The 22,241-nt window shown below is 25.4% G+C and overlaps 2 protein-coding genes across 3 annotated transcripts; both read right to left on the minus strand.

The window, feature by feature from the left end:
* Window positions 1-5,196: 5,196 nt before the first annotated feature.
* On the minus strand, window positions 5,197-7,961 carry LOC145834488 (2-iminobutanoate/2-iminopropanoate deaminase-like). Its single transcript, XM_082941926.1, has 5 exons — window positions 7,875-7,961; window positions 7,478-7,583; window positions 6,887-6,941; window positions 6,077-6,145; window positions 5,197-5,921 (listed from the first exon to the last, which is right to left on the minus strand). The coding sequence occupies exons 1-5, from the start codon at window positions 7,937-7,939 to the stop codon at window positions 5,809-5,811; spliced, it is 408 nt and encodes a 135-aa protein (XP_082798052.1). The 5' UTR covers window positions 7,940-7,961; the 3' UTR covers window positions 5,197-5,808.
* Window positions 7,962-13,636: 5,675 nt separating this feature from the next.
* LOC145834506 (2-iminobutanoate/2-iminopropanoate deaminase-like) lies at window positions 13,637-21,948 on the minus strand. 2 transcript variants are annotated; one of them, XM_082941952.1, is made up of 6 exons: window positions 21,862-21,948; window positions 21,453-21,558; window positions 20,862-20,916; window positions 20,052-20,120; window positions 19,754-19,896; window positions 13,637-14,069 (listed from the first exon to the last, which is right to left on the minus strand). In XM_082941952.1, exons 1-5 carry the CDS (start codon window positions 21,924-21,926, stop codon window positions 19,784-19,786), a joined length of 408 nt encoding a protein of 135 aa, XP_082798078.1. In that variant the 5' UTR covers window positions 21,927-21,948; the 3' UTR covers window positions 13,637-14,069; window positions 19,754-19,783. The 2 variants fall into 2 exon arrangements, with proteins under 2 accessions (XP_082798078.1, XP_082798077.1); XM_082941951.1 differs by lacking the exon at window positions 13,637-14,069 and having other exon boundaries at window positions 19,678-19,896.
* Window positions 21,949-22,241: the final 293 nt, after the last annotated feature.

The following is a 22,241-nucleotide window of genomic DNA, read 5'->3' on the forward strand; positions in this document are numbered from 1 at the left end:
AAACACCAAACACACCCTTGACAAAGTATGACCTTTTTTTTTATCTAAGCATGTTTGCTCTAGTTCTAGTAATAAAACAACTTTTGTTTAAAGGCTCAACAAAGTCGTTGTTTTTGAAGAAACATTTGTTAAAAGTTTATTTCAAAATTAGTAAACACATATAGGCTTGTACGCACTTGCAATTGATAATAACAATACTATTGACATTTAAAGATATATATGTTAAAAAATAATAATTAAAGGTAATAACGTAAATAAATTTAGACAAAAAATTTCTGGCTGTCTCCTTCGAGTGCTATAGATGATTCTGGGGCCAAAGTCTATATCGTAAAGAACTGGTTAGATTTAAAATAATTTAATACGTACAATTTCATAATTATAAATTTAAGAAAACACATATATTTGAGAACTTTAAAAGTTAATTTTTATTTATCTAAAAAGAAGTTTTATATTTTAACACTATAACTTTTAAACAGAATCACAAACAATTAAAGCTAAGTTTTTTTATATTTACAAAAAAATTATTTAGTATTTTTTTATTAAAATATATAAAAAGTTTTTAATGGAATATTAAAGATGACCATGTGATCCAACTTAACCAAAAGCTTAATATGAGTATTCATTTTAATTTATGTACACTTCATAAGAACTTTGTAAAAATATTTATCTGTATACCAAAAGTAAAAACGAATAATCTATAAGTATGTGCAACTTTATTTTTATATTGAAGATAAATTAATCAATAAAGCAGTAAAAATTTAGATACTTTATTAATCTAATAGTTATTATTAAGAAATACATCTTTATGTGATCAATATATTTCAAGGCAACAACAATCTGTTGATGTGCTAGGAGAACAACTAACACTTTCTGAAACGGTTAGATTATTCATCATATTCAAAACTTTTATATTTAATTAAAAAACTAAATATTTTGTAGGTGGTAAATTTAACTGTTACTTTATGAATAAATTCAGCTGGAAGTTGGTATCTTATGCTTTTCTTTATAAATATAATTATATACCTATACCTATTTAAGTTCATTTTGACAAACGACACCTAACTTTTAAAAACGACCAGTCTATAAAAATGTTTTAATTTTACTACTATTTTGGTTACAAAGAAAATCGCTAAAATAAATATTCAATTTCAGAATCAACAGGTGAAAGGTGGGTTTAAAACTTTTTTTTGGACAGACCCAAACTCAAATTTAATTTATGGTCACGCTGAAGTTTGTGTTTGTGACAGCGCTACATCTAATTGCAACCAACCTCAAAATGTGAGTCGCTGTCATGTTGTTTTTAAGTTTGAAAAAATTTAATGCTACATTGTGTTCAAACACTAAAACATTATTGCATATTTAAAGTTCAACTTTAAAGCTAATTTAAGTACTTTAAGGATCGTTGCTAATGTTTACTTTTTTTATAAACAGTTCACTTATTGTCTGAAAATTCTTTTATGAGAATTATTTTTCGTTTTTATCATCATTTTGTTAACAGTTTAACAATTTTATATTTTATAATGTACACAAAAAAAAAATAATTCGTGTGACCTTCATTTGTATTCAAAGATAAAAAAAAACAGTTGAAGCTTTTAGTTTGTTTTATTAGATGTTGGTTTTAAAAACGGTTGAGATTCCTTTGTAATAACTGTATATGTTTCAAAATTTGCTATACTCAATTTTTTTTCCACGCTGTGCAAAGGTGGTTGTTTTATAAAAAAAAACTAAAGTTATGTATTAAGCAAAAGTTAAAAAAAACTTTTCAACAAAACATATACAGTTAAAATTACTTTAAAATGTCATTTGCTTTTTTAATTTGTCCTATTTTGTAACTAGCAAGTTACACTGTCATTCAACAAAGTTCAACAATATGTTGTACTTTTTTCTAATTCAAAATTACTTTACTAAAAATAGAAGATATATTTAAATTTTAGGAAGTCTTTTAAAAATTAAGATAAACATATTTATCTATATCTTTTTTTTTTTGAAATTTATTACTTTATTTAATCGTGTTTATTAAATTGTTATTCAGAAAAGAGATAAATTATTCTTTTCACTAGTTTGTTGTAACTAGTTTTAGGTTTAAAAACTTTGTTAACCTAGGTAAATTGAAGCTGTAGCACTTGCCTTTCACCTACTATTTTGATACGTAAATAAACTCTATCATAACTTTTACTTAGTATGTCCTCTAGTAAGTTTATTCAAAGATAAGGTGAGACTTATTCGCAACAAAAACCTATTTAAAAGTTTCCCACCAGAAACTTTAAGAAATCGATTTATTTGTTTGAGACATAACTAAACTAATTCTGTAAAATAACATTGTTAGTATGTTAGTAGCACTAGTTTACAAACGCAAACATTTTTTAAGTTTTAGTTAACTTAAACATACATTAAAACAAATGCGTTGTAAGTGATTCCGCTCTTTTGCTCAGAACATTTTGTTTATATAACGTCAAAATTAAATGCTCTTTAAAAGTGTGATCTAAGGTATTAGAGACCAAAAAATTCTTTCAGGTATCGAGTTGTACTCCACGGATACAATTTTAAAAGTAACTACTTTAGCAGTGAACTAAACTAAAGTCTGCAAATGTGTCGATGTTTAAGTAGTAAACTATATTGCTATTGTCGAGTGAAAACATAGGCAATACAATTTACGAAAATTTTCAACGTAAATATCGAAACTCACCATTTTTTAATAAGTTCCCATTACAAACTTGCAAAACATTTTTCAGTAAAACAACTAATTTCTATTTTTTTAAACATATTAAAAAACAGTACAAAACCGTTGATAACTTATTGTTAAGTTTGTTTGCGTAGTGATAACGTATTAGAAGTTAAAAAAGAATCCAAGTAACGAACAGTTCTTAATAATACCATCATTGAAATTTCTCAAGTAAATGTTTCTATAACACCTTAACTATATCTATTGGTACTTTAATTTCCGGCTAAGTTTTTTAAATGAACAAGTTTTTACAGTTTATTATTTTTAGCTATTAAAACAAACAAGCTAAAATTCGCTTTCTAGCTGTGTAAACTAGTTCTAAATGTAAACTAGAAATGTCATATTTTTATGCAAGAGGTTTCGACAAATAAAAGCGCTCAAAATGTTTAATTCTAAGACCTGGTGCACGAAAAAACCTTTCGGTTATCGAGTCGCACACCACTTGGATACCTTTCAACGTCTTGTCCGGGAAATAAACTTTAATGCGTGAAGAGAGGTTTTTTTATAAATTGTTAAGCGACTTTGTAACACAATTTTTTAAATAACATTTCAAGGAGCATTTTATAAAAATATTAAAAAACAACAAAATTTTCTCAAAGCATAATGTTTGATTTACTTGTATTTAATTTTTTATACTTTTAAGGTCATCATTTTTATCTATTCGACCCTAATTTTGTAGCTAAATTTAATTTGTTTTCAACAATATTTTTTTCTAATGGTCTAAAATTAGGATTCTTGAGACCTAGCGGTTCCAAACTATTTTGCACTTAGTCAAATCTGTTACATGACGATCTAAATTTAAGATCACATAGTCTTTACAAAAGCTTAAGTTAAGGCAACTCAAATCAAGATATTATATTGAAAAGTTTCAAATTGCATGATTTTTCTTATATTAGTGTATTATATGTTTTGGTTTTAAGAAAACAAATAATAAGATCTCAACTAGTGATATATTAATGTATTTCAATACAATATAAATCTAAGTTTATCTAAGGAACCATTAAAACAAGTTCATTCATAACTTATTAACGCTTTAAAGGTTTGCATAAGTTCAAAGAGGTCAAAAAGGTCAGTGGATGGCAATAAACTTGCAACTTACTCGTCAAAACCACTGAAAGTTGTAAACAAAGGTAAATGTTTTATTTTTTTAGTATATAAGATAGTATAAACGAAAATCAAAACGAATCTCTTCAAATAGTGTTGTTTTAAATTAGAATAAATCTAAACTTCTTAAATAAAGCATTTATTTCAAAAGAGTTGAAGCTGAAACATATTTATGATTTTATTTTTTACTCCAATAAAATTGATGCTTTACATGGATCATCCTGATGAAAAATTTTTGTTAAAATTTTTAGCCGGTAAATTTGACCAACAAAATTTACTTAGAAAGTTTCACGTGCAGGAATTTTAAAAACATTCATTGCAGGCAACCTTAATTTTTAAATTAAGATTTAAATAATAATAATAATTCTTAAGACGCCGATCTTTATTGAAATCCTCTTAAATAAGCACTACTATCAACTCACTATTTAATTAAGGTTACAATTAAGAATAAATATTTTTTAATATCTTAAACTTGTTTGCCTTTTATATGTCGTTTTTGATCTAAAATTAAACTTAAGGAGTAGAAAAAAGGCCGCAGTTTGCCGACTTCTAACATTCATTTACAACTTTAATAACAAGTTTTTTATTTAATATAAAGGATGCTACTAAAAAAGAATGCTTGCTTATAGCATTAAACCAGAGTTTAATAAACAGCTTAAAATTAAAAACTTTAAGATTAATAACAATGTAAATTTATGAATCTTAAATATCAAAACAACACCACCAAATATTTTTAAGACCAAGAACCTGATAACGTAGTAGAAACAATTGAAAAAGAAACAGTGGCAGTTATGGGAGCAGTTTTTTCCATGCCGACAATAACACTTCTTATAACGTCTATAATATTAAAGACAGCAAAGAAAACATCCATCGTCAACAACATTTAAATTTTTTATCATAAACTTTTTGTGAATGTATATACAATTTCAAATAAAGTATATTTCATATCTTAAACTTACCAAGAGTTTTTGATTATGTTTTTTCTTAATCTAAAACCGTAAGTGTCATAGCACATTTAGAAAAGTAAAAGCGACTTTATTAACTTTATCAGTATTCATGATTTGCACGAATTCCTTAGCTTGGGTTTAAATTAGAGGACTATTTTATGCGTTAATATCATATTAAACGATTGATAAAAATTGAACTATTATTTATAATTTGTCAAGTGAATAAAACTTAATTGTTAATATTAAAAAAGACACTCGTTAAATACTAATAAAACGTGATATTCGCAAATCGTGATACTTTTTATTACAGAAAGATTAGTATAGTTTAACAAAATATATCTTATATAACTACAGTTAATTTAATATTGTTTGATTCGTAAGAATCAGCGACTTGGTGAAGTTAAAAAAAATTTAAAGTTAAAATGTCTTTTTGTATGCATCAAATTAAACTTAAACCTAATATGATTTATTTCTCATACAGGAAACTAGACTTTTTGTACTACGTTGAGTGTACAAGTAGTTGTAAAATAACGAATGTGCTTTCAAAACAATAATTAAATTATCTATGTGAATTGTAGGCCTAGTGGTTTGTTACTTCAAAGTTTTTAACTTTAGCTGAGAAACCAAGATATGCAGTATTAGTCACGCTTTTACAATAGTAAAATCTATTTTAAACTATATAAAAACCAATAAGCTTGAGACCATGCTACAGGTTATTAAACAGGCTTCCTTTTCCAAATGCTTTGAAAAGACAAACAATTTAAAAATCCGAGCATAGAATAAAGAAAGATAAATGACAAATTATATAAATTGTAGGTTAAAATGTATTTTACATTAAACTACTGCATTGTTAGTTTTATTTTAGAAACTATAAGAAAGAATTTGTAAGTTTTAATACTTTAAATAAAAGTCAGCATTACTGATTTAGATGATTTCGATTTTTATTGGTTCAAATGCACAAAGACAAACCTAACACAATTTAGTAAGCATAAACAAAAGACAAACTAATGAATGATGAGCCACTATTGAAAATTACTAGGCATCAGTTATGGGGCTTTCGACAGCAATCGCTTCGATTTCAACTCGGGCAAGTTTCGGCAGCGCAGCAACGGCATAGGCAGCGCGGGCTGGGTAAGGCTCTTTAAAAACTGCATAAAACATATCAGCTTAAATTTTTAATGTTATTTTTGTTTGGATTCAACTTAATATTTCAACTATCAGCTTTTTAATTAAATGCATACACATTTCAATGTTTCAAATCGTTTAGATGTTGAACTAGATAAAATTATTTAAAGAAACTAACAAGTTTTGTAGACTTCGTTGACTGCAGCAAAATCATTGATGTCAGCAAGCAGCACAGTGGTTTTCACAACTAGAAATAATAAATAAATTATCCAGTTAATTTCAAATATGTTTAGTGTGATTTTTTGTATATTAACGCTTTATAATCTTTTTAATACAAAAATTATAATTTTACTATCATCAAAAATTCAAATTATTTTCTGAAGTTGATATAAAATAATCAGATTTAATCTTAAATTAAATGTTAGTTCAAACTAGCTTAAATAACCTAAATAAAAAACAAATAACTTTTTGAAACACATGGTGAGTTGTAATTAAAGTAATGCTTCAAAGATATTACAAACCTACGATTTTATCGTAACCAAAGATATCAAAAGAATTTAACTATTTAAAGCATATCTGGCGCAAAATAAGTGATTAGTGAAATAAAAAATACCTAAATAAACAGATTAAAAACTTATACAAACTTAAATCTACTCATTTGTTTGAAAAAAAAAACTAAACACAAATAGTTAATTCTCATAGAAAAATATTTTTTACAACTGCTTATTTACTTGAAAAATAGATTTTTATTAAAATTTATAACATTAATCACAACAGTTTTATTTTATTAAATGTAATTATACTTGAAACGTTCATTTAAAAATCCTAGTTGGGTATTTATTTGATAAGTTTCTTTGAGGTTTTAATTAGGATAAAATACTTATAAATACTACATTTTAAATTTCTACAGTATGTAATTAATTAGATAAAAAATTACTCATTACTTTTCTGTAAGCATTTACGTATTACAAGTAAAACAAAAGCTCACCATTGTTGTATTCCATGCCAGCTTCCTTCAATATGTGCCCAATATTAGTAAGAGCCTTAATTGTTTTTTATCATTATTATAAAGTAATAAATTGATATACTATCATATTAAAATAGCACATAGACAAGTTTTCTAATGTATTGATTCAGCGAAAAATTAATGGTTTAGAAGACTTAAAAAGTAATCTTAAGAGTCTGTAAAATGTATTGATAAAGGTTTTAAATTCTTAAAAATATTTGAAGAGATTTTTAATTTACTTTTGATATTTTTTAAATGATCATTTAAAAACTGAAGCTGCTAAACTATACATAGTTCAAAACAAATAACTTTTACTATAAACGAGAAATACATTATGATAGCTAGCTAGCAATTACATAGTAACTGCAACTAAGCATGAAAAAGCTGTTTATTTTGAACTGAACGTTAAAATAACTTATTTACTTGACTTATACAGGTAAATGAAAGAGTTAAAAATTTTATATGCACTTCTATGCTTACAAAACATATATTTCATCAAATTAAACTAGTTATAAAACTTAAAATTTTCATAAAAGTTAGGTAAAACTATAAATATAACGAATTCTAATTTACCATATGAGCTTGAGTTTTTACATCATCTCCAGCAAACTCCATGGTTTTTGCGTCTAGTCCCAACTGTCCAGATATATACATTGTTTTGTCAACTTTGACTGCTTGACTGTAAAAAGAAATATGATATAGTTTAGGTACAAGTACATCAGTTTGAGTTTTAAAATATTAAACTTATTTTAACATATATATATTAAATTTTAAACTTTAAAAGCTAACATAAATTAAAAAACTTAAATAGTACAAAATGTTGCTAGTTTATATAAAGTGATTAATGTAAACTTTGGTCGACGTTAAAAACAGTTAAAAGTATTTTTTAATTTTGTAACACCTATGTTATTTTTTTCATTGACTAAAACCATTCAATTTTACATTTAATAATTTTAAAACTAGTTTTAACCTGTAAGTAGCAATTGCTCCAGGAGCTAAAGTAGTTTTGATTATTTTTCTTGTTACTCCACTCATTTTAAAATGTTTACTATTAACAACCTTAGATGAAAATAAATACTTTAAAATAAGATATACTTAATTGCCTAAAAACCTTAAATATTATATTGTCCAAATAAGAAAGATTAAAAATATTTGATAAAGATGCTATTTCACGAGCTTTATTTATAAATCTTTTGAATAAAGTTATAAAATTTATTATAAAACAAACTGAAAATTTTAGGAATTTTCATAGGATGCAACAGACTTAACAAATAAATATACTTTGAAATTTTCAATAGATTTAATGACTTTGATATTTTACAGCTTAAGTATTTTGCCTTTTACAACTAGAACTTTAAGATTTTTAAAAGTTTTTTAATCTATAAAAAACTTCAATTAAAAAATTGTTTTTTACTTATTAGTTTCCCATAAACTTATAAACGAAAAAAAAAGAGTTTTTTGTTATGTATTAAAAAAAACTCAAGAGTTAGTACAAAGATTTTATAATTCAATATTTTCTGTAAATTTAAACTTTATACAAAGACAAAAATAAAACTAGCTTGAGTTTATTCAAAAGCCTCAAAAAACTTTTACACTTTGTAAAGCGTATGTCGGTATCTTTAACCTGGTATGTATATAATATATTTAAGATACTTAAAATAACCTTTGATATTAAAATTTTTTTTAAATACACACATAATAAGTTTTTTTTGAACTACTTATAGTAACTTATAACTTTCATATGGATGCATCTTTACAAGTAACAAAATCATATATATTCAAATTAAATTATCTACCGTGTACAAAAGTTTTATCATGATTTAATGTGTAATTTTTTTGATTATATGATTTTGCATTATTTTTAAAATGGTGTATACTTAAAATTTATTTTAAATCACTAAGAAAATTTAAAAAAAGTATTCAATGTGTGGCAGAAAAATCAATAAGAAGAAGTTCAGAAAAACAATACAGTTTATTATAAGATAACAACTAATAAAAAAATATTTTTAACTTTAACTATTTCATAATCTAGAAAAAAAAAGTAACAAGAGTTATACAAAAACACCTAATTGGCCTTAGTAAGTCTGGGTTTTTCTTATAAAGTCAAACTAGCCTGAGTTGGCATGTTTGACTTTAAATAAAATAAAACGTTCAAAAATAAATTATCTTGAGATAGCCTGAATGTATGGCAACCTTATATAATTAAATCTAAAAATAAGTCAACCTTATTAAAAACATTTATAAAATAATTTTTTTTTAATTATGTACAAAATGCAAATTCTATTTGCTAATACCAATTAAATTAAATCTGTACTCATTTTGTTTAAAATATAAACAAAAAACAGACATACCTAAGTCTTACAGAAAAAGATGACTAAATATCTTATTTGTAAACTTTAAAAGCAATTTATTTTCTTGTACTAATTCTAAAATTTCATAAAAGTTGCTAGTTAACAGATGACTAAGTCATAAACTGCCAAAATAATTATAATATAACATGCAAAAAATTACAAGCATAATATAAGGTGTTTGGTAAAACAGTTAAGGTTTTATGATAGATATTTGATTTTAAGCATTTCTTTCTATACTTGTTACATATTTTTAATTTTTTCCACAGGAATTTTCTTAGTAATTTCAACAATTCTATGGCCTAATCCTGAAGTAAATTTTAATTAAATATTACATTTATAATATAATCAAAAAAAATTGTTATAGTTTTTGTAAGAAATTTAAGACTTTTTGCTTTATATTTATTAATTAAGGCAAATTAATTACATTAAATTTTTATTCTAGCTTACTAACTCTAACTATATCTTTATCACTATCCTACTTTACCTAAAAATATCCTACTCCTTTAACTAAATTTTTCATAATTTTATCCAAAAATTTTTAAACAAACTTTTTTTTATACAACTTTAAAGTAATTAGTAGTTAGTTATGGTCTTTGAATAAAATTAAAATGTTTTTGAAAAAATAAAAAAACAAAAATGTGTCTACTTTTAATTTTAAAAAAATATATAAAACTATGTAATTGTATACACTTTGATACAATCTAACAATGTAAGACTATAATTAATACAAACACAGGTTTTTTAAAACATTCTTTTAGGTTTTTTGATTTTATTATAGCTCTTTAAAGATAACAGTTTGTTTGTTTTATTTAAACTTAAGATAAAAATGTATTCATATTCCTGAAAAATTTTTATAATGGTACTTCAAATGTGATTAAAAACAAAACTTTTAACTAAATTTCTTGTTTTTTTAATATAATCTAAATGCATTGCTTTACTTTACATGTAAATATGTAAAAAATTTAAGGTTTTCTTGTTAATTTTTATTTTAGTAACAGGTTTTCCACGTTGTCTTTGCACAAATTTTCAAATGCAGGTACGGCTACCATGCTTAAAATACTTTTGTTAAATAAAAAATAAGCTTGTTTAATATACACATGACACTATAAAAATTAAAGTAGGGTTGCACTTAAATTAAGTTGTTCAAAATACATTTTACTGAAAGTAACAAAAAAGAACGTTTGTTTATTTAAATATCAACCAGTACTCTCATTTCATGAAACAGTTGTCAATAAAAATTCTATATTTATGTTTATATTTTTTACTATTATATATATCTATCATTTTATAGCATTTGAAAAATAAATTTTTTTGTTGTTTTTATGCAGTTTAATACAATTAAAAGGGTTTTACCATTTAAAAAATAATCCAGTTTTGATGACTAAAAACTAGTCTAGGTTACATCAAACTAGCCTGAATTAGACTAAGTTTTAGCAAATTTAAAGAGAAAAATATTATGAGCAATAAATAATTTTATTCTAGTTTTAATATTTGAAAAATCAAATAACAACTGAACAACTGAATAGTTATACATTAAAAAAAGTTTTAAGTAAAAAAAAATTTTACAGAAAAAATGTCCAACCTTGTCAGAGTTTTTCAAAAAAGGTTAAAACTAGTATTAGTTTTCAAGAATTTCAAACTAGCGTGAGTTATCTTGAGTGCGTGGCAACTCTGGATAAAGCACTTAATGTTAGATTAATCTTGAAATTTTATATAAAACTTAAACAAAATTATAATAGATTAAAAATATATTTTATTGACAGTAGACGAATTTCTTTTTTACCTTCCTTATCTAAATTTTTTTATTTTTTAGTACTAGAGAGGCAGCAAAGTTTTTTCTTGTTGATGTTCAGCAAAATAAGCACTGTTGCTTAAAATATAATTCATATCATTTAGCTGCAAAATTGATAATAAGTTTATTTGGGAATAAACATTATCATATTAAGTTTTTAACCGTATAAATCAGTTGCGTGCTTTAACTGATTTCCTATTCAATGTGCAAAACTTCAAAAACATTTTTAAAATAATAATAAAAACCTATTGAACATGGTTTTATTAAAATTTTGCTAAAAGTTCATATTTTTATGTTTTATTTCTGATGTCAAGAAAATTTTAGTTCATACACTTTAAATAACTACTTCAAAAACAATGACATAGTTTTATAAGGTTTTTTGTAGAAAATGTATTGGTAAAATAAAAAATTATTTTACAAAAAATGCACAATTTGAAAAATGAAAGTTTTTATAAAAAAATTAGCCTATCAAAAAAGTTTAAAAAATATTTGTGTTTGATTTTACAACTCGAAGGATTTCATTTTTAACTTAAGACAATTTTGACGAAATCACATATTGTTTTAATTTTTTAAACATTAAGATAACCATAGTTATACAGTATTTTTTAAATCAGACTGTAATATTATTTGTTAATATCTGCTAATAATATGTTTTCAAAAATAACAATTGTTTTTGATTCAAACTTAATTTTTAGCTAAATTATTTTAATTCGAACTGCTTGATTATGTAATCAATTTACATTCCATTGAGCATGTAAATTTATTCTTTAGGATTGCCACTGGTTTTTGTTAAATTTCTTCCAGGTTTTCTGAACTTTTTCCAGGTTTTTGAAAGCACAGGTTTTTGGGTCTACTTTTAGTTTAAAGTTGAGTTTAAGGTTTAAAACTGTGTTAAAACAACATCGAAAAGATACTCTAAAGCTACTTTAACAGTGTTTTTTAATAAAAATATCTTTCTGATAAATTTCTGTGTCAAATCAAAATTTTACTACTTATCTTGTAAAAATTGCTTAAAATTCTAGGTTTTTTAAAGATTTTTTTTTTTAATTTCAAGTTTTTTTCTAATTTTAAAATTCCAGGTTTTTTATTAGCCAAAATTGTTAAATTCCAGGTTTTTTAAGAATTCCAGGCTTTGTGGCAACCTTGATGATTAAGACAAGTTGATTACTAACTTTTATTTGTAATTCGTTTTTAGTTTATTATATATAAAATACTTGGCTACTCATGTTAGCTTAAGGGCATAGGGGGGTAAACACCCTTTTTTGGTTTTTGATCTTATTTTATATAGTCTTTACTAAGCTACATAATGCTTTTTAAAAAATTTAAAATTCAAAATAATTTTTGAGATATAGCTGGTCAAAGTCGGAGGCAACAATAGGATCCTTATTGAAGGCGCAAACTAAAACGGCAAATAACTAGAAATCACTAAAAATCTATCTTCTCCTACATTTTTTGAGATAACTACCTTAAATTTTCAGGAAATATTACTTGATATATTTAGAAAATTCTGTCGGAAGGAATTATAAAAAAATTAAAAAATAAAACTATAACAAAATATTTTATAACAAAAAACTTAAAAAAAACTGTTTTTTTTGTTTATTTTTTATATAAAATATTTATCTTTTAATTTTTTTATTTTTTTTTCCGACAGGATTTTCTAAACATATCAAGGAACATTTCCTAAAAATTTGAGGTAGTTATCTCAAAAAACGTAGGAGAAGATATATTTTTAGTGTAATAGTCTATTTTTGCCGTTTTAGTTTGAGCCTCCCATAAGGAATCTATTGTTGCCTCCGACTTTGACCGGCTATATCTCAAAAATTATTTTGAATTTTTTAAATCTGTAAAAAGCATTTTGTAGCTTAGTAAAAACTATATAAAATAAGATCAAAAACCAAAAAAGGGTGTTTACCCGCTCCCCCCCCCCCCCCCCTATGCCCTTAACAATGTAAGGCAATATTTTCAAATTGTCAATAAAAACAGGAATTAGGCCAATATATTTTTTCATAAAAAGTTGAAGAACTGAATTAAATATTAAGATTTCTGTTTTAATAGTATTTAAATAATTTTAAAATTTAAACATTTATATGTACTTGAATATTTTAGAAAATTACAAAGTAGAAAACTAAGATGTTCTTTAAAGTGTTTTATTTAACAAAATACTTTAATACTGAAGAAAAAATTGTGCAACCCCAATAAAAAAAGTCTACTATACACGCCCATGAAATAAACTTTTTTACTTTCATAAAACTTACAAAAAAAAAAAGCCTCAAAAAATTATCTAAGGTTTTAGAAAATAAGTGTCAATTAATTGTAAAAAACAACTCTGTTTCAAAAATCAAAACTGTAGATGTGAGAATAATTATATATTGTGATTTTCATATGTTTTATTATTCTTATTATATTGTTTATTGTGCAATGTTGAACTCAGGCATCAAAAGCTGAGCCACTTAAACAGGACACACAATAAGAAAAATAAAAATAAAAATATTTATATTCAACAAAAAAAAAACATAAACAAACACCAAACACAGTTAAATTTTTAAAAAAACATTAATAAATATAAACTTATTTGATTGATAACTCAAGACTTACAAAAGCATTTGTACAAAATTAATAAAATTAATTTAATATTCTGTTAGTGGGGATGAGTAGGGAAATAAACTAAATAATATTACAAAATTAGAATCGAAGCAATTGGAAATGAGAATAATGAGATTTTTTTGTTTTGTTTTATTTGATTGTTTTGAAAGTTTTAAACATGATGATTCTGATTATGTGTATATAAACTTCTATAATGAATAAATTAAGGTTGATAAACTGTTATATTTTAAAATACAACTGGAAACAATTAAAAAAGAAAGATGTGTTTACATTTAAGTACAATTAAATTACTAAATACTTATAATTATTTACATTTTCATAACACAACACGCTAAGCTGAATGGAACACTTTTTAATCCTTAGATTTCTTGTTTACACCAGTTTCTACAAGTTCTTGTTTAAACCAGTGTTCTTTAACCTTTAAAGAAGCTGTGCATAGATATTACTCGAAAAAAAATTCTGTGGATACTAAATTTAAAGAATTAATAAATTATTTGAAAACACTATTTTTTATAATTTGAGTGTCTTAATATAGTAAATTGAGCAATCCTTTTTAGTTATAACAAATAATTATAGATTGTCTTAATATCAGGGTTGCCACTCATTTAAAAAAAATTTTTTCTAGGTTTTCCAAATTTCTTCCAGGTTTTTAAAAGTACACATTTTTGGGTCTATTTTTAGTTTTAAGTTAATTTCAATTTAAGAAAATTTGTTAAATAGTATAAAAATATTGAAAAGATACTGTAAAGTTATTATAATGTGTTTTTTTATATAAAAAATTTTTGATGATGACAAAAAATCTTAATTATATGATAGATTTTTTGTGTCAAATCAAAATTATAAAACTGAAAATGTTAAAATTATTAAAATTCCAGGTTTTTTTTCAAAATTTCTCAAATTCCAGGTTTTTCAAGTTATTTTAGTCTAAATTGTCAAATTCCAGGTTTTTCCAGGTTTCCAGGTAAAGTGGCAACCCTGTAATATATAAAAACGTTTGTTAAGAACTATAATTTTTTACTATAAGAACTTTTCTAATTGTTAAAGGCAAAACAAAAGTCATTTGAAAAATAACTCCTATTTTACTAAATTTTGTGTGCATATATTAATTTCTATGCTTACTAATGTACACACTGTGAATACTACTGATTTAAACTAAAATAGTATCTGGACACAAGTACTTTAAGACTAATTTATATACATTGTGCCCTATAAAGTAGACAACTAGTTAATACAATTTAAGAAATAAATGTTGTTCTCAAGAGTAAATATTCCTTAAGGTCTTTAGTCCTTATCTTCTTCTTGTTGTGAAATATGAAAGAAAATGCATAGAAACTAAAAAAAAACCGAACTACTGTCAAGAATTTCAATCTTTTTTTTAATTCAACTAATCATCATATAAATGTCAAGTTATTTTTTGATCTATTTCTTAAACTAAACTCATGATTAAGAATGATTGTATTTTTTTTACTAAGGCTAATATTAGGTAGTCTCATTGACTAGATATAAGCAGAATTAAATTGGTTTGATTTTTATTTTATTGCTAAAATCTGAGGTTAAGTGGATCATTCTTAACTTTAATGGCAGTAAAATTAAATAAATCATTGTGTAGATTTTTTTATTTTACTTAGAGTTATGTTTTGTACTTATTTTAAATATAATTTCTACAAAAAAAATATATATTCTTATTAGAAAGCAGTTTTGAACTAATGTGTTGTATTGAATGTTTTGAAATTGAAACATGTTATTATTTTGGTCATCAATATTATTCAATTTTTTTTTGCTATACAGGCAGTAACTTTGACAAAAAAAAACTTTAAGGTTTTTGTTTAAATAACTTATATACAACTTTTGTTGTGACACCATTAATATATAATAGATTAACTAAAAAGTTATATTTCACACTTTTTAAAATCATCATACGTATCCTATCAAGATAACAATTTTGACAAGGGTTACTTTGGCTCAAATAGCTTTTTTTGTAACTTAAAAAAAAATAAACTCTAGATCCGACTATTTTCCTTATTTTTAAAGCTAACTTGGAACTCTTTTTATTCTAAAGAACATTATTTTGCCTTTCATTAAAAAAAAAAACCATCAGTTTGAATTTTTGAGTGGCCCCATTTTTTAAAAATTTATTACTTATTTTAGCTTTTTTTTAAAAGTATAATAATATTTTCATTTTTTTCAACTTACTTATTCCGAAAATAGGTTTATTATTAAGAATTTTTTATTACTTTCAATTTCTTGTTTCCAAAAAAGTTTAAATTTATCATGGCTTTAATGCAAATATATATTATTAAAAAAAAAAAATTCAATATACTTATTAAACTAAGTCTTAAATTAATTTTTTTTTTTATTATAATATATTTTAATTTTGTCGCTGTGCCAAAGTGACGCACTGTGTCATTTTGTCGCCGTGTCAAAGTGACCTTCCGTGCCAAACTGACGCACCGTGCCAAGGTGACGCATCGTGTCATTTTGTCGCTGTGCCAAAGTGACGCACCGTGTCTATTTGACGACCGTGTCATTTTGTCGCTGTGTCATTCTGACCCGCTCCCAAGTGACGCACCGTGTCGTTTTGTCGCTGTGCCAAAGTGACCCTCTGTGCCAAAGTGACGCACCGTGTCATTTTGTCGCCGTGCCAAAGGGACCCTCTGTGCCAAAGTGACGCACCGTGTCATTTTGTCGCCGTGCCAAAGTGACCCTCTGTGTCAAAGTGACGCACCGTGTCATTTTGTCGCCGTGCCAAAGTGACCCTCGGTGCCAAAGTGACGCACCGTGTCGTTTTGTCGCTGTGCCAAAGTTACCCTCTGTGCCAAAGTGACGCACCGTGTCATTTTGTCGCCGTGCCAAAGGGACCCTCTGTGCCAAAGTGACGCACCGTGTCATTTTGTCGCCGTGCTAAAGTGACCCTCTGTGCCAAAGTGACGCACCGTGCCAAGGTGAAGCACCGTGTCATTTTGTCGCTATGCCAAAATGACGCACCGTGCCTAAGTGACGCACGATGTCATTTTGTCGCTGTGCCAAAATGACCCTCCGTGCCAAAGTGACGCACCGTGTCGTTTTGTCGCTGTGCCAAAGTGACGCACCGTGTCATTTTGTCGCGATGCTATTCTGACGCACCGTGTCATTTTGTCTCCGTGCCAAAGTAACCCTCCGTGCCAAAGTGACGCACCGTTCCAAGGTGACGCACCGTGTCATTTTGTCGCTGTGCCAAAGTGACGCACCGTGTCATTTTGTCGCCGTGCCAAAGTGACCCTCCGTGTCGAAGTGACGCACCGTGTCATTTTGTCGCTGTGCGTTCTGACACCCACCCATATCTATTGGTACTTTAATTTCCGGCTAAGTTTTTTAAATGAACAAGTTTTTACAGTTTATTATTTTTATCTATTAAAACAAACAAGCTAAAATTCGCTTTCTAGCTGTGTAAACTAGTTCTAAATGTAAATTAGAAATGTCATATTTTTATGCAAGAGGTTTCGACAAATAAAAGCGCTCAAAATGTTTAATTCTAAGACCTGGTGCACGAAAAAACCTTTCGGTTATCGAGTCGCACACCACTTGGATACCTTTCAACGTCTTGTCCGGGAAATAAACTTTAATGCGCGAAGAGAGGTTTTTTTAAAAATTGTTAAGCGACTTTGTAACACAATTTTTTAAATAACATTTCAAGGAGCATTTCAGAAATATATAAAAAACAACAAAATTTTTCCAAAGCATAATGTTTGGTTTACTTGTATTTAATTTTTTATACTTTTAAGGTAATCATTTTTATCTATTCGACCCTAATTTTGTAGCTAAATTTAATTTGTTTTCAACAATATTTTTTTCTAATGGTCTAAAATTAGGATTCTTGAGACCTAGCGGTTCCAAACTATTTTGCACTTAGTCAAATCTGTTACATGACGATCTAAATTTAAGATCACATAGTCTTTACAAAAGCTTAAGTTAAGGCAACTCTAATCAAGATATTATATTGAAAAGTTTCAAATTGCATGATTTTTATTATATTAGTGTATTATATGTTTTGGTTTTAAGAAAACAAATAATAAGATCTCAACTAGTGATATATTAATGTATTTCAATACAATATAAATCTAAGTTTATCTAAGGAACCATTAAAACAAGTTCATTCATAACTTATTAACGCTTTAAAGGTTTGCATAAGTTCAAAGAGGTCAAAAAGGTCAGTGGATGGCAATAAACTTGCAACTTACTCGTCAAAACCACTGAAAGTTGTAAACAAAGGTAAACATTTTAATTTTTTTAGTATATAAGATAGTATAAACGAAAATCAAAACGAATCTCTTCAATTAGTGTTGTTAAAAATTAGAATAAATCAAAACTTTCAGCATTTATTTCAAAAGAGTTGAAGCTGATACATATTTATGTTTTTATTTTTTACTCCAATAAAATTGATGCTTTACATGAATCATCCTGATGAAATATTTTTGTTAAAATCTTTAGCCGGTAAATTTGACCATTAAATTAAACTTGTTTGCCTTTTATATGTCGTTTTTGATCTAAAATCAAACTTAAGGAGTAGAAAAAGGCCGCAGTTTGCCGACTTCTAACATTCATTTACAACTTTAATAACAAGTTTTTTGTTTAGTATCAAGGATGCTACTAAAAAGAATGCTTGCTTTTAGCATTAAACCAGAGTTTAATAAATAGCTTAAATTAAAAAACTTTAAGATTAATAACAATGTAAATTTAAGAATCTTAAATATCAAAACAACACCACCAAATATTTTTAAGACCAAGAACCTGACAACGTAGTAGAAACAATTGAAAAAGAAACAGTGGCAGTTATGGGAGCAGTTTTTTCCATGCCGACAATAATACTTCTTATAACGTCTATAATATTAAAGACAGCAAAGAAAATATCCATCGTCAACAAGATTTAAATTTTTTATCATAAACCTCTTGTGAATGTATGTACTATTTCAAATAAAGTATATTTCATATCTTAAACACATAAAGAGTTCTTGATTGTGTTTTTTTAATCTAAAACTGTAAGTGTCATAGCACATTTAGAAAAGTAAAAGCGACTTTATTAACTTTATCAGTATTCATGATTTGCACGAATTCCTTAGCTTGGGTTTAAATTAGAGGACTATTTTATGCGTTAATATCATATTAAACGATTGATAAAAATTGAACTATTATTTTTAATTTGTCAAGTGAAAAAAATTTAATTCTTAATATTAAAAAAACTCTTAACATACTCATAAAACGTGATACTCGCAAATCGTGATACTTTTTATTACAGAAAGATTAGTGTTGTTTAATAAAATATTAACTGTATAACTACAGTTAATTTAATATTGTTTGATTCGTAAGAATCAGCAACTTGGTGGAGTTAAAAATAAATTTAAAGTTAAAATGTCGTTTTGTATGCATCAAATTAAACTTAAACCTAATATGATTTATTTCTCATACAGGAAACTAGACTTTTTGTACTACGTTAAGTGTACAAGTAGTTGTAAAATAACGAATGTGCTTTTAAAACACTAATTAAATTATCTATGTGAATTGTAGGCATAGTGGTTTGTTACTTCATATTTTTTAACTTTAGCGGAGAAACCAAGATATGAAGTATTAGTCACGCTTTTACAATAATAAAAGCTTTATATTTATTCTTTCAAAAATTTATTTTACAAACTAAGTTTCGGTCAAAGACCTCTTCAGTGCTTAAATAAATCTTATTCAAATAGAATCTATTTGTTTTCTTAAAACCAAAACATATTATATAGTAAAAGCTATTTTAAACTATATAAAAACCAATAAGCTTGAGACCATGTTACAGGTTATTAAACAGGCTTCCTTTTCCAAATGCTTTGAAAAGACAAACAATTAAAAAATCCGAGCATAGAATAAAGAAAGATAAATGACAAATTATATAAATTGTAGGTTAAAATGTATTTTACATCAAACTACTGCATTGTTAGTTTTATTTTTGAAACTATAAGAAAGAATTAGTAAGTTTTAATACTTTAAATAAAAGTCAGCATTACTGCTTTAGATGATTTCGATTTTTATTGGTTCAAATGCACAAAGACAAACCTAACACAATTTAGTAAGCATAAATAAAAGACAAACTAATGAATGATGAGCCACTATTGAAAATTACTAGGCATCAGTTATGGGACTTTCGACAGCAATCGCTTCGATTTCAACTCGGGCAAGTTTTGGCAGCGCAGCCACGGCATAGGCAGCGCGAGCTGGGTAAGGCTCTTTAAAAACTGCATAAAACATATCAGCTTAAATTTTTAATGTCATTTTTGTTTGGATTAAACTTAATATTTCAACTATCAGCTTTTTAATTAAATGCATACACATTTCAATGTTTCAAATCGTTTAGATGTTAAACTAGATAAAATTATTTAAAGAAACTAACAAGTTTTGTAGACTTCGTTGACTGCAGCGAAATCATTGATGTCAGCAAGCAGCACAGTGGTTTTCACAACTAGAAATAATAAATAAATTATCCAGTTAATTTCAAATATGTTTAGTGTGATTTTTTGTATATTAACGCTTTATAATCTTTTTAATACAAAAATTATAATTTTACTATCATCAAAAATTCAAATTATTTTCTGAAGTTGATATAAAATAATCAGATTTAAGCTTAAATTAAATGTTAGTTAAAACTAGCTTAAATAACCTAAATAAAAAACAAATAACTTTTTGAAACACATGGTGAGTTGTAATTAAAGTAATGCTTCAAAGATATTACAAACCTACGATTTTATCGTAACCAAAGATATCAAAAGAATTTAACTATTTAAAGCATATCTGGCGCAAAATAAGTGATGAGTGAAATATAAAATACCTAAATAAACAGATTAAAAACTTATACAAACTTAAATCTACTCATTCTTTTGAAAAAAAAAACTAAACACAAATAGTTAATTCTCATAGAAAAATATTTTTTACAACTGCTTATTTACTTGAAAAATAGATTTTTATTCAAATTTATAACATTAATCACAACAGTTTTATTTTATTAAATGTAATTATACTCGAAACGTTCATTTAAAAATCCTAGTTGGGTATCTATTTGATAAGTTTCTTTGAGGTTTTAATTAGGATAAAATACTTATAAATACTACATTTTGAATTTCTACAGTATATAAATAATTAGATAAAAAATTACTCATTACTTTTCTGTAAGCATTTACGTATTACAAGTAAAACAAAAGCTCACCATTGTTGTATTCCATGCCAGCTTCCTTCAATATGTGCCCAATATTAGTAAGAGCCTTAATTGTTTTTTATCATTATTATAAAGTAATAAATTGATATACTATCATATTAAAATAGCACATAGACAAGTTTTCTAATGTATTGATTCAGCGAAAAATTAATGGTTTAGAAGACTTAAAAAGTAATCTTAAGAGTCTGTAAAATGTATTGATAAAGGTTTTAAATTCTTAAAAATATTTGAAGAGATTTTTAATTTACTTTTGATATTTTTTAAATTATCATTTAAAAACTGAAGCTGCTAAACTATACATAGTTCAAAACAAATAACTTTTACTATAAACGAGAAATACATTATGATAGCTAGCTAGCAATTACATAGTAACTGCAACTAAGCATGCAAAAGCTGTTTATTTTGAACTGAACGTTAAAATAACTTATTTACTTGACTTATACAGGTAAATGAAAGAGTTAAAAATTCTATATGCACTTCTATGCTTACAAAACATATATTTCATCAAATTAAACTAGTTATAAAACTTAAAATTTTCATAAAAGTTAGGTAAAACTATAAATATAACGAATTCTAATTTACCATATGAGCTTGAGTTTTTACATCATCTCCAGCAAACTCCATGGTTTTTGCGTCTAGTCCCAACTGTCCAGATATATACATTGTTTTGTCAACTTTGACTGCTTGACTGTAAAAAGAAATATGATATAGTTTAGGTACAAGTACATCAGTTTGAGTTTTAAAATATTAAACTTATTTTAACATATATATATATATATATATATTAAATTTTAAACTTTAAAAGCTATCATAAATTAAAAAACTTAAATAGTACAAAATGTTGCTAGTTTATATAAAGTGATTAATGTAAACTTTGGTCGACGTTAAAAACAGTTAAAAGTATTTTTTAATTTTGTAACACCTATGTTATTTTTTTCATTGACTAAAACCATTCAATTTTACATTTAATAATTTTAAAACTAGTTTTAACCTGTAAGTAGCAATTGCTCCAGGAGCTAAAGTAGTTTTGATTATTTTTCTTGTTACTCCACTCATTTTAAAATGTATACTATTAACAACCTTAGATGAAAATAAATACTTTAAAATAAGATATACTTAATTGCCTAAAAACCTTAAATATTATATTGTCCAAATAAGAAAGATGAAAAATATTTGATAAAGATGCTATTTCTCGAGCTTTATTTATAAATCTTTTGAATAAAGTTATAATATTTATTATAAAACAAACTGAAAATTTAGGAATTTTCATAGGATGCAACAGACTTAACAAATAAATATACTTTGAAATTTTCAATAGATTTAATGACTTTGATATTTTACAGCTTAAGTATTTTGCCTTTTACAACTAGA

This window comes from Thalia democratica, chromosome 4, assembly GCF_965202585.1.
Source record: "Thalia democratica chromosome 4, ktThaDemo2.hap1.1, whole genome shotgun sequence".
Lineage (NCBI taxonomy): Eukaryota > Metazoa > Chordata > Thaliacea > Salpida > Salpidae > Thalia > Thalia democratica.

Excerpts from the sequence above, each read along its gene's own strand:
- LOC145834488 (XM_082941926.1), bottom strand. The coding sequence starts at position 7,939 with ATGAGTGGAGTAACAAGAAAAATAATCAAAACTACTTTAGCTCCTGGA. Across the intron at positions 6,146-6,886 it reads TGGCATGGAATACAACAATG|TTGTGAAAACCACTGTGCTG; the intron begins GTGAGCTTTTGT and ends TATTATTTCTAG. Across the intron at positions 5,922-6,076 it reads CAACGAAGTCTACAAAACTT|TTTTTAAAGAGCCTTACCCA; the intron begins GTTAGTTTCTTT and ends TGTTTTATGCAG.
- LOC145834506 (XM_082941952.1), bottom strand. The coding sequence starts at position 21,926 with ATGAGTGGAGTAACAAGAAAAATAATCAAAACTACTTTAGCTCCTGGA. Across the intron at positions 21,559-21,861 it reads GGAGCAATTGCTACTTACAG|TCAAGCAGTCAAAGTTGACA; the intron begins GTTAAAACTAGT and ends TTCTTTTTACAG. Across the intron at positions 20,917-21,452 it reads TAAAAACTCAAGCTCATATG|GCTCTTACTAATATTGGGCA; the intron begins GTAAATTAGAAT and ends AAAACAATTAAG.